Here is a 14,218-nt window from a genome sequence, read left to right on the forward strand (position 1 = left end):
AGTTAACATTTATTGGTTGCTTACTCTATGCCAAGCTTGGTTAGAAGACAAGTGTTTATTTGCATTAATTCATTTTACACTTAGCATATGTGTTCTATTGGAGTGTGGGAGTTATAAATCATGTTAGAATCACTTCATGACTAAATAGGAAGTAGAGTTGGTGAATGGCCTGATACAACTTTTTTTTCACGACACTTACCTCCTCTGGGACCAAACTTTCAAATAGCACAGTTGAATTTGCCACAAACTCTGCAATTCTAGTTCATAATTAATTCAAAGTCTAATTTCAAGTGGCTCTTGGATGCTTGTCATAGCCTATCAGTTTTGAACATCCTGTGTGTTGTAGTATGATTGCCTTTGAGTTTGAGATGTAAAGGATTTATTTTGTCCTAAATTTAACTGTGGACCTTGCCTGTTGCACTTGAATGAGAATGAAGGGCTCTGACCCATGGTTGCTGTAAGCTGTCAAGCCATTGGAGTAGTGTCACTTTTCCATCAAGGCTGACACCGAGGGAATGCTAGGACTCTGATGACAGCAGTCACATTGCTCTAGAGCCGAAAAGGGAGAGCCTCTCCTGGAACAGTTACTTTGCGTAAACTGTTCGGCTTTGGCCTCGTACACTCTGTGTTCCCGGAGAGATGTCAATGTACTATAGAGTTCCCTAGCAGCCATGAGACATGAGAGAATTGCTTCAGAAAGAGAAGAGTCAATGTAAACCCTTGCTATGGATTATTCAGATACTGACAGCGACTCTACTTTGGGGTGCAGTGATGATGAAGATTCCAGTGATGAAGTGCAGAGAATATCAGAGTCAGTGCACAGAAAACTGTATTTGCAAATATTTTTGGATATTTTTTCATGCTCTGTGATTTCATTGAAAGGAATTTCTAACTCCTCCAAAAATGCTTAAAAAGAGAACACTACTAAACTGCATAGCTTTTGTTCATTAATTAATGGCAAGTTTGTGAAATATCTGTTAATTTGCCAAACAGTAGCTATTTCTGCAGTAGTACATGTTTATTAATTGTCATGCTGAAATAAACTAATACACAGGTACAGAAATAAATGAATATGAGATTTCTATTTTTAAAGACAATGTGCATGTTAGACCTGGACTGTTATGTAGATACATGGAGCTTTACCTCCTATAAAGAAGTGTGCTGTGCTCAGAGGCAATATGTGTTTGGTGAAAGGTTTAAGTATATTAGACATTATCTTAAAATTCTATTTATAAAATTCTCTTGCCGATGTTTTTTCAAAGTCTCATATATTATTCTATTAGAAATGCTCAAACACCCTGATATGCCAAAAAGTAAAACTAAAAGAAAGCTCAGTTTTTTAAAAGGAACATTATCTCCCTCTTCTTTTCCCCATGTCTAAACTAGTATTACATGAAGCCCCTGCTACCTTGGCACATGTTCTGTGTGAAACCAGTATCATAACAGCTATGTAGATATGTTACATAGCTGTGGAGCTATTGGGACATCCCTGTTTTATGAGTATTTAATATTTCATATCTCAGTCCAAGTGATATTTGCTTTTACCATGGTCCTTGGTCCTATAAAGGAAATAAGCACACACAGTAAGTCACAGTATTGTCAGCTTACATAAATATATTCTCTCATCAGAAGTTTCTACAGTCTCTCCTAAAATAAGGGATTAATATATGTCAATACTAGGTCAGGTAGCATTTTTCCAAGAGCAAGCTCTCTGGGTACGCAGGGACGGCATTTCCAGACACCTGCATAGGCAGGCATAGTGGCATTAAACATCTTAAGTAGAAATGCAATAACATTGTAATGGCAACATGAGCTTGGCATTGAATGAACTTGGCATTGAATGATTTTCTATTGTTATATAACATTGTTATAACGCAACATAGCAGGGCTATGGCATGCTACGGATAGGAGCTCTAATAATTTGAGAATCGAAATGGTTTATTGATTTAGCTTTGCAGCTGGGCACCCATAAACATATTAATGCTGCTTTTTAAAATAGTTAAGTATTAAATATAATTTTTATACTGATGGGCAGGGAGACATTATGAGTGCTTACTGGTCAGATGTCATCCTGCAGTAGAATGAATTTAGAATAGTTGTCAATTTAAAATCTTATAGCAGAGGGTATAGGCAGTGAACTGTTGAGAAAAGAACATGGGCTTTGGAGCCAGACAGCTCTTTGTTCAAATACCAAGACTGCGACTCATTAGCTATGTGTGTCTTTTGGTGTATTACATAACATTTATCCCCAAGTGTAAATTTCAGATAAAATACCCACCCTCTGTTATATGCATTAACTGAGATTTGTGCAGATTGTTTAATATAGTTCCTGATATATACTAGATGCTCAATAGATGGCAAATATTATAATCCACTGTTTAATATGCTGTTTTTTCTCCATGTTATGCATCTTTTTGTTTTGATACATGTCACATTACTAGGTACTGAGCCTGATTGTAGGCCATAACTTACAAAATTTCCTTTTTTAAAATAAAATATTCTCAATTTCTATTGACTATGTCACTTTTCTGATCTTTGATTTTTCACGATCTACATTTTAAAATATCTATGTATTTTCTTTTTGTTGCAAGGAAATTGCATTTATTTTGAAAGTATATTCAATTTAGACCAGACATATGATACAGTTTTAAAATGTTGGACATTTGTGATGAAAGCATTTTTTAAATTCATATGCATGGAAAATATGTTGAAAATGAAGCATTATTTTTCATATGTTATATTTTTAAAGACTCTGTGGGCAATTTTAAGTTGTCAAGGTAGACATATATTTTAGGGAAAGTCTGTTTTCTATAAAGCTGCGATAGATTTTTAAAAAATACACTGGCAGCGACTTGTAGTAACATATGCTGACGTGAGCAGTCTCCTAAGAAATAAGTCATTCATACAATTTATAAGGCACCTGACGGGCATTACTGATGACTTCTGTCTGTTGTGTCCACTTCACCAAAAATTACTGCATAGAAATAATAATGGACTTGAAAATATATTATCTATTTCTATGGAACAGAAAGAAAATCCTCACTTTGTTCTTGGGTAGTAGCATTTCATAAAATACCAGACAGCGCCTCCACAAAGACAGTATTGGTGATGAGAAAAATTAGAAGTAATGAACGGCAGGACCCACTGCTCTCTCTGTGCTAGGCATTGTGAAAAACATCATTATTGCATTTAAGACCATTAAACGGGCACTGTTATCATTCCCATTGTTATAGATGAGGAAATTGAGGCTTTCATAAAGTGTGTATACCTTGTTTTGTAAAACTGAAGAGAGTGTGACTCCAAAGCCTGAACTCTATTCTTCCCAAGGTTTCAAGATTCCTATTCACACACTTACTAAGCAACTCATCTGTTCCAGCCATTCAGTATAAAATGGGGAGCAAAACTAGCCATGGACCCTGGCTTCATAACGTTTAGTGGAAGGAGGATAGAGCCATTAACCAACAAATAAATGCATTGATTATAAACCGTGATAGGTACTTGGATGGAGAGGTACATAAGGCCATGAGAACAGATAAATAGGGAACCCAACCTAGTTAATTCAGCATGGCATCCCTGAGGAAAGGGGCACCTAAGCCGAGATCTAAAGGGTAAGCAGGTGTGAACTGGTCAAGGAGTTGGAGAGGAAGTTCCTAGGCTTAGGGAAGGCTAGGTAAGAAGAACTCATGACAGGAAGGAGATCTTGTGTTCAGTCGTTTAGAGGAGCCAGTTTGGCTGGAAGGTGGAGGATGTACGGGGGGCATTGGGAGGATCATACTGGAAATTGAAGAGACTGAAATAGAAATTTCAGGATCAGAAGTGAACTTTGTATGGTAGGTAGATTAAAAATATACAATAATCAATAGGTTTTTTCTTTAATAGCAATAACCAATGAGAAACAGAAATGGAAAAGGAATGCCATAAGAGAAACTGATAATATAAAACACCTAAGAATACTTTTTAAAAAAATGCTAGGAAAAAGATTAAGTGAAAAAGATTCAGAAAGATGAAGACATAAAACTCGATCTGAAAACAGGAGAGTCATGCTGTGCTCTTGCAAGGAAAAGTAATATAATCAGAAAGTTCTTCTTCTGAAATCAATGTAAAAATGTAATACAACTCTACTAGAATCCCATTGTGGGTTTCTTTAGATGTGGAAAAATGATTTTAAAATCTTTATGAAATATGAGTGCTTAAGAATATCATCAAGATATTTCTGAAAAAGAATTTTGGTAGGGGAAACTGCTTTTCCAAATACTAAATACTAATAGTTACTATAAAGCAACTGTAGTGGTAGCAGCAGCAAGTAGCAACAGTGCAAGACAAAAGGATCAATGGAAAAATATAGTTCAGAAGTATCTGTGAGAACTTAGTGTATTTTGAAAAAATAAAAATCCACTGGGAAAGTCTTTATTTTCAAGACGTTAAAGCCCGATATTAGAGACATATGATGTTTCAATTATGATTTTTAGATGGTTATTAACACCATATTATTTCCTATGTACATATCTCTGTAATGTATTTCAAACTTATATTTATCATTAATTATATTAGAAATTTTACCTTACTAGGAAACAGTGTTTCAAGTATAACTTAATGTTTCCATGACAGTGGTACTTTTAAATTTTTAGTAGCTCAGAATGAAATGTGAATGTTAATTTACCAAATCCACCTTTGACTGCTGGATAAGATGAGATACCATGGCAGATTTATAAAGGTTTAAGAGGTTGATAGATATTCCTGCAGTGACCATTTAGATGCTTATAAAGGAACAGTATATACATATTTCAATCAGAGTGATTAAGATTTGTTGAATGTTCTTGAACAGCCATAAGCTCTGGTATAGGTGAATAACTGTTTATTATAAGTTGCCAAAAGATTGGTCACGTAAGTACAGGGTCTCCAAAGTAAGAAAATGATTAAAACAGGTCCATTATTCTCAGGGTAATAATGATAAATTCATACACAAATGGATTAGATACTCAAGTTTCCAGAATTATATCTTCAGGTCTCTTAAAAAGTTTACCTATTCATGTTCATTACTGTCTTTATCATCATCCAATTAATTCATTAATTCCCCAACTAGCATAGGGAATGGTGATACAAAATTTTGTTTCATTTGTGTAAGTGAAAATTAAGTTTGAAAATTATAACTACTAGATTATAATTGTAAGATTTGTGTGATAAATGACAAGAGTAATATGGTTCCTCAGGACAAAGAAATTTGAAACATGAACAAAGCTTAAACCTGGAAGTGCAAAACTCAGAAGAGTATACATAATTTAATATGTGTCTTGAATTAATCATAATGAACACTTTTCTTTGATATTAAAGGGTGTTTTACTTCAATCTCTCTCTATTTTTTGTATAGGGAAGATGTCAGAACAGCAAACGTAATTGCTGCAGAAGCTGTAACCTGCCTTGTGATCGACAGAGAGTAAGTGCCTTGCTTTCTTATGCATATTGCACACTCATATCAGTGACACACATAAGTTCCTGGAATTAGACATCACTTCATGGAGCTATTAGTACCTGTTTTATATCTTTTTATTTAAAATGAGTTCTATATTTGATTCGTATTCCCTGTTATTCTTGGAAGTGGCTCACTCTGCCATTCCAACTTTGTGATCTTTAATAAGGTATGTAACCGCTGTGAACTTCACCTCAGCTCATTTGGGAACTGGGGATAATGCAACATCATAGAGATATCATGAGGATTGATGAGAACACATGAGAAAAGCGTGTTCATTGCAGCTCTATTTACAATAGCCAGGACATGGAAGCAACCTAAGTGTCCATTGACAGATGAATGGATAAAGAAGATGTGGCACATATGTACAATGGAATATTACTCGGCCATGAAAAGAAATGCAGTTGAGTTATTTGTAGTGAGGTGGATGGACCTAGAGTCTGTCATACAGAGTGAAGTAAGTCAGAGAGAGAAAAACAAATACCATATGCTAACACATATATATGGAATCTAAAAAAAAAAAATGGTTATGAAGGACCTACGGGTAGGTCAGGAATAAATATGCAGATGTAGAGAATGGTAGGACAGGAATAAATATGCAGATGTAGAGAATGGACTTGAGGACACGGGGAAAGGTTAAGCTGGGACAAAGCGAGAGAGTGGCATGGACATATATACACTACCAAATGTAAAACGTAAAATAGATAGCTAGTGGGAAGCAGCCTCATAGCACAGGGAGATCAGCTCGGTGCTTTGTGACCACCTACAGGGGTGGGATAGGGAGGGTGGGACGGAGACGCAGAGGGAGGAGATATGGGGATATATGTATATGTATAGCTGATTCACTTTGTTATAAAGCAGGAACTAACACGCCATTGTAAAGCAATTATACTCCAATAAAGATGTTAAAAAAAAAAAAAGAAAAGCATGTGTCCAAGTGGTCTTTACCCAGGAGACACTTGACCAATGCTATTTGTGTAAATTTTAAAAAATAATAATTAGTAGTATTTTTCAATTATATTTTATAATTTATAAAATATTTATAGTATATTTTATAATAATTATAAATTATTTTATGTTTATATAATATAAATTTATTATTGTTACTAGGAAATGGACTATTCCTTGAGCATGTTTTAGTTTTCTCCTCTATTCTTCCATCCCCAAATTTCTAAAATAGAAGCATTTAGGAAGACACTTTTGGAGAAAGCATCAGTTCTACACAAAGGCATATTTAGGACCATTAAAAGTTTGTTCAGTGATGCTGTTCCCTGTTCCTTTTGTTTATTCTGCCTTGCTAGCCCCATTACCTGAATGCTTTACAGGTTAAACTACAAATATCAGATTATTGACTCTCCAATAGCCTGAGTAAAATGCATGTCTACTGTCTGGAAGCAGTCCTCCAGATGTTTTCTCTTTGCTGTATATGTGGATACATTTATCACAAAAGCCAAGTGCCTGACCCAGGAGAAGAACCATAAAGCATCCATTTTAGTGGAGCCATTAGAGCTAGAATAAGCTGTGAATGTCAGTGTGGAATGAAACTGAGGGGCAGATATGATCAGTTCAGAATGAAGGAGTTGAATGTTGAGCTCAGGGGGCTCTGGATGTAGAGGAATCCCACTTGATTCACAGATCTCACTTTTGCATGCCCCCTCTGTGCTGGATCTCTAGAACCAGAGCAGTGGCATCATTGCAGAATGATAGCTATATCCATGAATATTTCTGAAACAGATATTCTTCATCTGGTTCCCAGAAACAACAATTACCTGTTCAGTCTCTTTTTCATTTGACTAACGTTTTTCTGAGGCTGTAGCACATACGAGGCATTGTTAAGGGCTGTGAGAAGAATCAAAGGAGCAGCACAGATCCTGGTTTGGGGGGTTAGCTTCTAATGGAGGAATTGTGGCATTTATACAAATAACGGTCATGCAAAGCAGAAGGCAAGAATGGCCCACAGTGTACTGTGGGAGTCCAGAGAAGGGAGTTGACTACTTCTGGGGAGAATCAGGGAAGTCTTCATGGAATAAATGGTTTTATTAGATAAATCTGTAAGTATAGGAGAAGCAAGATAAGTAGAGTGAATAGCATAAGCAGTACTCAGAATAGGACTATGAGCCATTTCTACTGGCTCCAGGGAGGCTGTGTAAAGGTAGTCGGAGGAGCTGTGACAGAAACGTTCACAAACATGTAGGGGCTGGTTCCCCAAGATTACCAAGTGGTGGGAGAAGGGTGACTTTGACAGTTCTCTGCAGCCAGATAGTGTCACTAGAACACTGAGAAGGCTGTGTAAGATGAATTAGAGGGAGAGGATAGAGACAGAATATCTGATTGGCAGTCTGTAAATCCAAGTGGTGATCATGAGATCATTAATGGAAGGCGTACATTAGAATGAAGAGGTAAACCCAGAGGGCTTAACACTTGACTAAATGTGAAGGCTAAGGGAGAAATTAGGGGTGTAGTCAGGATTAAGAAGATCTAGAAGGAATGTTGAAAAAAAAAATTAGTTTGGGAGGCATAATGATTTTTCACTAAAAATATAATAAATTTGACATACAAGTTGGACACTCAGGAACGGATGCCCTGCAGGAGGTAGAGAATGTGGGACAATAACTCATTAGAGTTAACTTAAAATTAACTTAAAAATTGCTGACATCGGGCTTCCCTGGTGGCGCAGTGGTTGAGAGTCCGCCTGCCGATGCAGGGGACACGGGTTCATGCCCCGGTCCCGGAAGATCCCACGTGCCACGGAGCGGCTGGGCCCGTGAGCCACGGCCGCTGAGCCTGTGCGTCCGGAGCCTGTGCTCCGCAGCGGGAGAGGCCACAACAGTAAGAGGCCCGAAAATTTCTGGAAATAGTGAAAAAGAGGAAAGAAAGAAAATTTGTAGAGGTGTAAATAAGGAAAGTTATGGGAACTTGGATGGCCTTAATCTTGCCTCTACAGCATAAAGCAGGGGAATCTGGTGAGGGAAGAAGTGACACTGGGGCTGAGGGTTTGCCAGCTGAGCGGGGATGGATGGGTAATCGTATCAGTTTATATCTCTACAGTCCTTTGTAATTTATGAATTTCCACACGTATGAGATCCCACCTGGAAAAAAGATAGGATGTTTAACAAAAAAAGAAGCTGAAACCCATAAAAATTTAATAACGTGATAAGGTTTCATAGTAAATAGTAAGGCCCAGATTAATCAAGTCAGAGGAACAAACTGATGGGACATTGTGAGTCATCTAGCGCAGGTTCTTCACTTTGGTTAACTGAGATCCCGAGAGATGAAGGAGCATCAAGTAGCATCACATACATACATTGGATCTCATCCATTCTCTTTTCTCAAACCTAGTCATATAGAGTGTGCTGTGGGGAGTGTATGGACTCTGTCAAATAAAGCTCAATACTGAATATTTACTGCACCATGTTATGAGAATATGGGCAAGTTATTTAAATTCTAAGTCTCAGTTTCCCTATCTGCAAAATGGGATATTGTCACCTAAATTATAAAATTGGTTTGAAGATCAAACAATTTAATTCATATCAAGGTCCATGCACAGCACAAGATGTGTAATAAGCACTCAATAAATGTGCCCTTCCTTTTCTTAGAGAAAGTATTGGAATCCCTTGGATGTAGCAGTTTTTCTCTCTAATCAGCATAAGTTTATCTTCAGGGGTATACACAGAAAGGATACCTTGAGGGAGGTCTGGCTTTAAACATAAATATAGACTTGAGGATATGGGGAGGGGGAAGGGTGAGCTGTGACAGGGCGCGAGAGAGGCATGGACATATATACACTAACAAACGTAAGGTAGATAGCTAGTGGGAAGCAGCCGCATGGCCCAGGGATATTGGCTTGGTGCTTTGTGACCGCCTGGAGGGGTGGGATAGGGAGGGTGGGAGGGAGGGAGACGCAAGAGGGAAGAGATATGGGAACATATGTATATGTATAACTGATTCACTTTGTTATAAAGCAGAAACTAACACACCACTGTAAAGCAATTATACCCCAATAAAGATGTTAAAAAAAACACACATAAATATAGAGAAGACAGCTTGAGTCTAGGGCTCAAGAGGTGCATTTCTGTACTCACGAGAGGAGTTGGGCTTCTCACCAAATGATGAATTCACAGCTTAAAAAATCAAACTGTAACTGAAGGATCTTCTCGTAAGCCTGCTGCTGGTACCTAATTTATGGCCAATTAGGGGAGCACCAGGGCTTCATCCCATGCAAACAGATGGCAGATGTTAGAACTGTCAACAAAAGGAGCTTCTTTCAAAAATTTACAACTGAGGTACCATGTTACATAAGCCAGTGATTATGCTTTATCATTCCAGAGGGACAGCAAAAGAACATTGTAACTAATCATGCATGTCAGAATTTTTTTAAAAATTGCTCATTGACAAACTAGAAAATGATAAACAGAATCATGGTTTTCTCAGGAAGCATTCTCTGAGGATGGGTTTCTTACAGCCTAGTCATTATTTTAATAATTACCCAGTCTATCTGCAGTCTTTCTAAAGTTCATGAAAATTGACATAAAAGAGTATTAATCTAACAGAACAACCTATTTCCATTAATAAAGTTCTTGAATATATAAAACACAACTAAGAATATTTAGCATCTCTTGTTTTGGAATCCATGAAAAGAAATAAATATAAAAGTAACTATATCATTGTGTTCCTTAATCAGTTATGCAATGTTTACTTCTTCATTAGCATGGTAAGTTGTTAATGAAGCTAGGAGTTCACGTAGGATAACTTATTTGTTGACGTGTTGAGATCATTTTTAAAGACAGTAATATAACTACTAGTAAATATTCAAAGAGTTACATATTTTCCCCCAGGAAATTAAGATCTAAGTTAGAGTCTCAACTCTGTCCCTGATTTATTGTGTACCCTCCAAGATGTAGCCATATTGGTTATAAAAATTGAAACACTTTCATACTGGTTGGTAAATAGCAGTAGTCTGAGCTCCCTGTGTGTTTTTCCCACCCCTCTGCTGCCTGGTGATCTGATTCCTCTGGCCAGGAATCTCCAGATCTCTCCTTGATCCAGCAACTAAAAGGGAGCGTCTGGCATACATCAGGACCAGTGTCCATTCTGATTGGTCAATTCCTGTGTCATACTGGCAACTAATTATTTTGACTAGTAATGTCAAGCTAAAATGACAGTTTATCACCAGGAGTTTTCAAGCTTTTGTTTTACTAAACCCATTGTTTAAATAAAATAAATTAGAAAGAAAACAGGAACCTCTTTTGGCTGTCAAGAGAGTAAGACCTCTTAGTCTACCCAGGAGTCTTCCCTCTCTCCCTCCAAATCACTCACTCCACATGATTCTTAAGGCCCTTCATGAGACCCCATGAGTCATTAAAATGATTTACAAACCATGTATGACTAACCCTTACCTTTTTGTGACACTCTGTGATATTTAATCATACTTTGGAGCCAGTTATGTTATTGAGACGAAGTCTGGGGGATAGAAACCAAGAACTAGCCTAGAGGAAGTGCAGTGTACTGGGGCATAAAAATGATGAGATTAGGAGGGAGTGTCAAATATCAGATTATTGGGCATTGGAAATGGCAGTCTTAGAAATTAAGGTATCTCTGTAGATCAGAAAAGCCTAGGTGACTCTGGGTCAAGTTTTTACCTCCTAGAGCTAAGTTGACTTGTGTGTAAAAGACATATTCATACCATCTATTTAAAAGAGTAGCAAGACTGTAGCATAGCCACTAGGCTAATGATTAGGAAGCAACTCATAGGTCTAAGGCTGGTCCCCAAACCTGTACAAAATAGAGTAGCACATAGGTTACCAAGAAAGATTGGACATAGAGAAAAAAATCACTGGAATTGGTAAACTGAAGACTACTTCTCAACACCCAAACTGGAGCCTAGAGCCAGACTAGGAAGTTTTAACACTTATTCAGAATAAAAAATGAATGCCTGCTTCCTGTGTCAGTTACTTGGGCTGCTGAGATGAACAAGACACGAATTCAATACAGGTTTGAAAACTGAGTGTATAGGACCAGCTCAATTATATTACATTTATGTTGCTGTTGTTGTTTCTTTACCAGTAATGGTAGCAAAATCTCCATCTGTCTATTCACCCTATCCTCCACATGTAGCCTGTTTCTAGTACGAGTTTCCGGTTCTTTAGCCACATCTGCCATCAGTCTCCAAGGATAGTGCTTCTGATCCTGGCCTCTGCCCAGATCTCCTCCCCGCCTTCTTGCTTATGGTAGGTTGGTGCCTTCCTCCATTCCCCTTTGCTGTGGCTTATTTAGGTGTTCAACTCCAAGTTGAAAGTAAAATAAACAAAAATATTGAAGCCATGCTCTGGGCTCCGTAGAACAAGCAACAGACCAGCCAGGCAGGAGCCAGGGAAGTCATCTATATCAGGACTTAGGATGTCAGAGGAGATGGAAACATATGGAAAAATAGTATTTATCCAACTTCTCTCGGGGAGGGTGCTATAGATGTTTCCTGGCTAAGGCTTCTGCTCGAGAGGGAACAGATGATCACTAAACTTCCCCACAAAAATGGTGGGTTGTATTAAGCGCAGGAGGTTTATTTTCTGAGTGAGGTATGTAAGTATGAAGCTATAGCTGCATGACGTAAACCAGGGATAGGAAAACTTTTTCTGTAAAAGGCCAGAAAATCAATATTGTATGCTTTGTGGGCCGAATGATCTTTGTTGCACGTACACAATTCAACCGTTGTAATGCAAAAGCAACCGAAGACAATAGTAAATAAATGAAATGTCTTTGTTCCAATAAATCTGTTTATAGACAATGATATTTGAATTTCATATTATTTTTAGAGGTCAAGAAGTATTATTCTTCTTTTGAAACTTTTTTGTTCCTGCCACTTAAAAATGTACAAATTATTCTGGGCTTCCCTGGTGACGCAGTGGTTGAGAGTCCGCCTGCCGATGCAGGGGACACGGGTTCGTGCCCCGGTCCAGGAAGATCCCACATGCCACGGAGCGGCTGGGCCCGTGAGCCATGGCCGCTGAGCCTGCGCATCCGGAGCCTGTGCTCCGCAACGGGAGAGGCCACAACAGTGAGAGGCCCGCGTACCGCAAAAATAAATAAATAAAAATAAATAAATAATTTTTTTTAATGTACAAATTATTCTCAGCTAATGGCCATACAAGAAGCAGTCAGCAGGCTGAATTTGGCCTGTGAGCCATAGCTTTCTGACCCCTGACTTAACCAATATTAAAGAATTGAGTGCTGCCCCCAGTGGTCCTGTTCTGATCTTCCTCCAGGTTGTGCTGAGCCTATCTTTTAAACATAACAAATACACGAAGAATACTGGTTTGACGTGCCTTCTGGTGTTGGTCCTCCCAACGCCACCTGTCAACTTGCTTTCCCCTCACTGACACCATTCACCCTCCAGTTCCCTCATCCTCTTCGCTTTACTCTTTTACACACCCCACACACACGTACACGCTTTCTTCTTCGTCTTTTTTTTTTTTTTTTGGCCATGCTCCGTGGCATGCAGGATCTAAGTTCCCCAGTCAGGAATTGAACCCATGCCCCCTGACTGCCAGGGAATTCCCTGATCCCTGTACTTCTTAATTGCACTCCTGCATTCTCAAGGACTTCGCGTCAGGCTTTCATTAATTTAGGTAGTAGCTAATTCGAGATTAAGATGATTCTCTGTGAGTTATTTGCATTTTGATGACATACCCCTGAACACTGAAAAATCATGAAAATCCAGAAGATTTTAGAACTTCAGGTGTCATGGAAGGAGAGAGGAGGGACCGTACGGGAAGAATTTGGTGACAGCAGAATCTTTCCAGCACCGTTCTCACCCCACAGTTCTAACCAGGTCAGTCTCATGAAGGCCCATGCACCCAGTGGTGTGTGCCCCACCTAGGTCACCTGTGTCCTTGTCTTTTTATAGCTGCCATTCTGGGTCCACATGACAGGACTATAGGGACTCCACATGCCACATTGCCTGTAGTCACATTACTTAACTGATAGGGTGACAAATTTAAAATATTTCACAGCCTCAGCCTTTCCCACGGTCTAAGTATATTTTATTTTGGTTCATTTTCCAGAAAGAAATCTGAGGCGATGAGAGGATATTTGCAGGATGAGCATGAGAAAACAGGTGTGACTGGTGTCAGTTGCGATCATTTGGGCTTGTCTTTTTTATGGAGCTGTTATCGATTGGTGTGCTTTACAAAAAAATATTTACTAATTAAGAGAGATAAAATGCAGAAGTTTAAAGAGAGTCGTTAATATTGGTTCAGTTTAATGGAGTTGAATTTTAGCGTGCCCTGAGCAACATGATCTAACTACAGAATAAGCACATAGTCACTGGAAAAGGGTTATAATCCAGAGATAGTATTCATGGTTTAAACTCATAGAAAGAGAGGAATGGGACTGCGCTTCATCACGTGTGCCTTTTCTAATGCTTTAAAATCATAGACCCTCCTCCTGCTGCAAGTCATTAGAGAAATTATATATAGCATTACTGACTAGGGAGTTCATTGAGAAGGTCTGGTCCCTTGCTTCATCTACCCAAATAAAACTTACTGGTTACTGGCCTTATGTCAGCCACTCAGACATCTAATATTTGGGGAGTTTAGAGGCAAATGTGTAAATATTACACTACCTATTTCTATCCCTGTTGTATGGATAATTTCCAGCTCTCATTTGTTGTGTCCCAAACTCACTGAGGTTCTGACAGTATCCTTTGGTAACCTGGACTCTATTCAAACTAAAAGAAGTCCAATGTCATTAATATGT

At 38.3% G+C, this 14,218-nt stretch overlaps 1 protein-coding gene across 2 annotated transcripts in view; it reads left to right on the forward strand.

Moving 5' to 3' along the window:
• The window catches only part of PRKG1 (protein kinase cGMP-dependent 1), a gene marked incomplete at both ends in the record, with an annotated part of 1,181,231 nt that overhangs the window by 1,047,901 nt on the left and 119,112 nt on the right, over positions 1–14,218 (forward strand). For both annotated transcript variants that reach the window (XM_082854343.1, XM_082854342.1), the window contains one exon: positions 5,369–5,434. In XM_082854343.1, coding sequence (XP_082710469.1) covers positions 5,369–5,434 — 66 coding nt within the window. The remainder of the gene's footprint in view (positions 1–5,368; positions 5,435–14,218) is intronic.

The sequence above is a fragment of the Leucopleurus acutus genome (genome assembly GCF_964270905.1).
Source record: "Leucopleurus acutus genome assembly, chromosome: 14".
Taxonomy (NCBI): domain Eukaryota; kingdom Metazoa; phylum Chordata; class Mammalia; order Artiodactyla; family Delphinidae; genus Leucopleurus; species Leucopleurus acutus.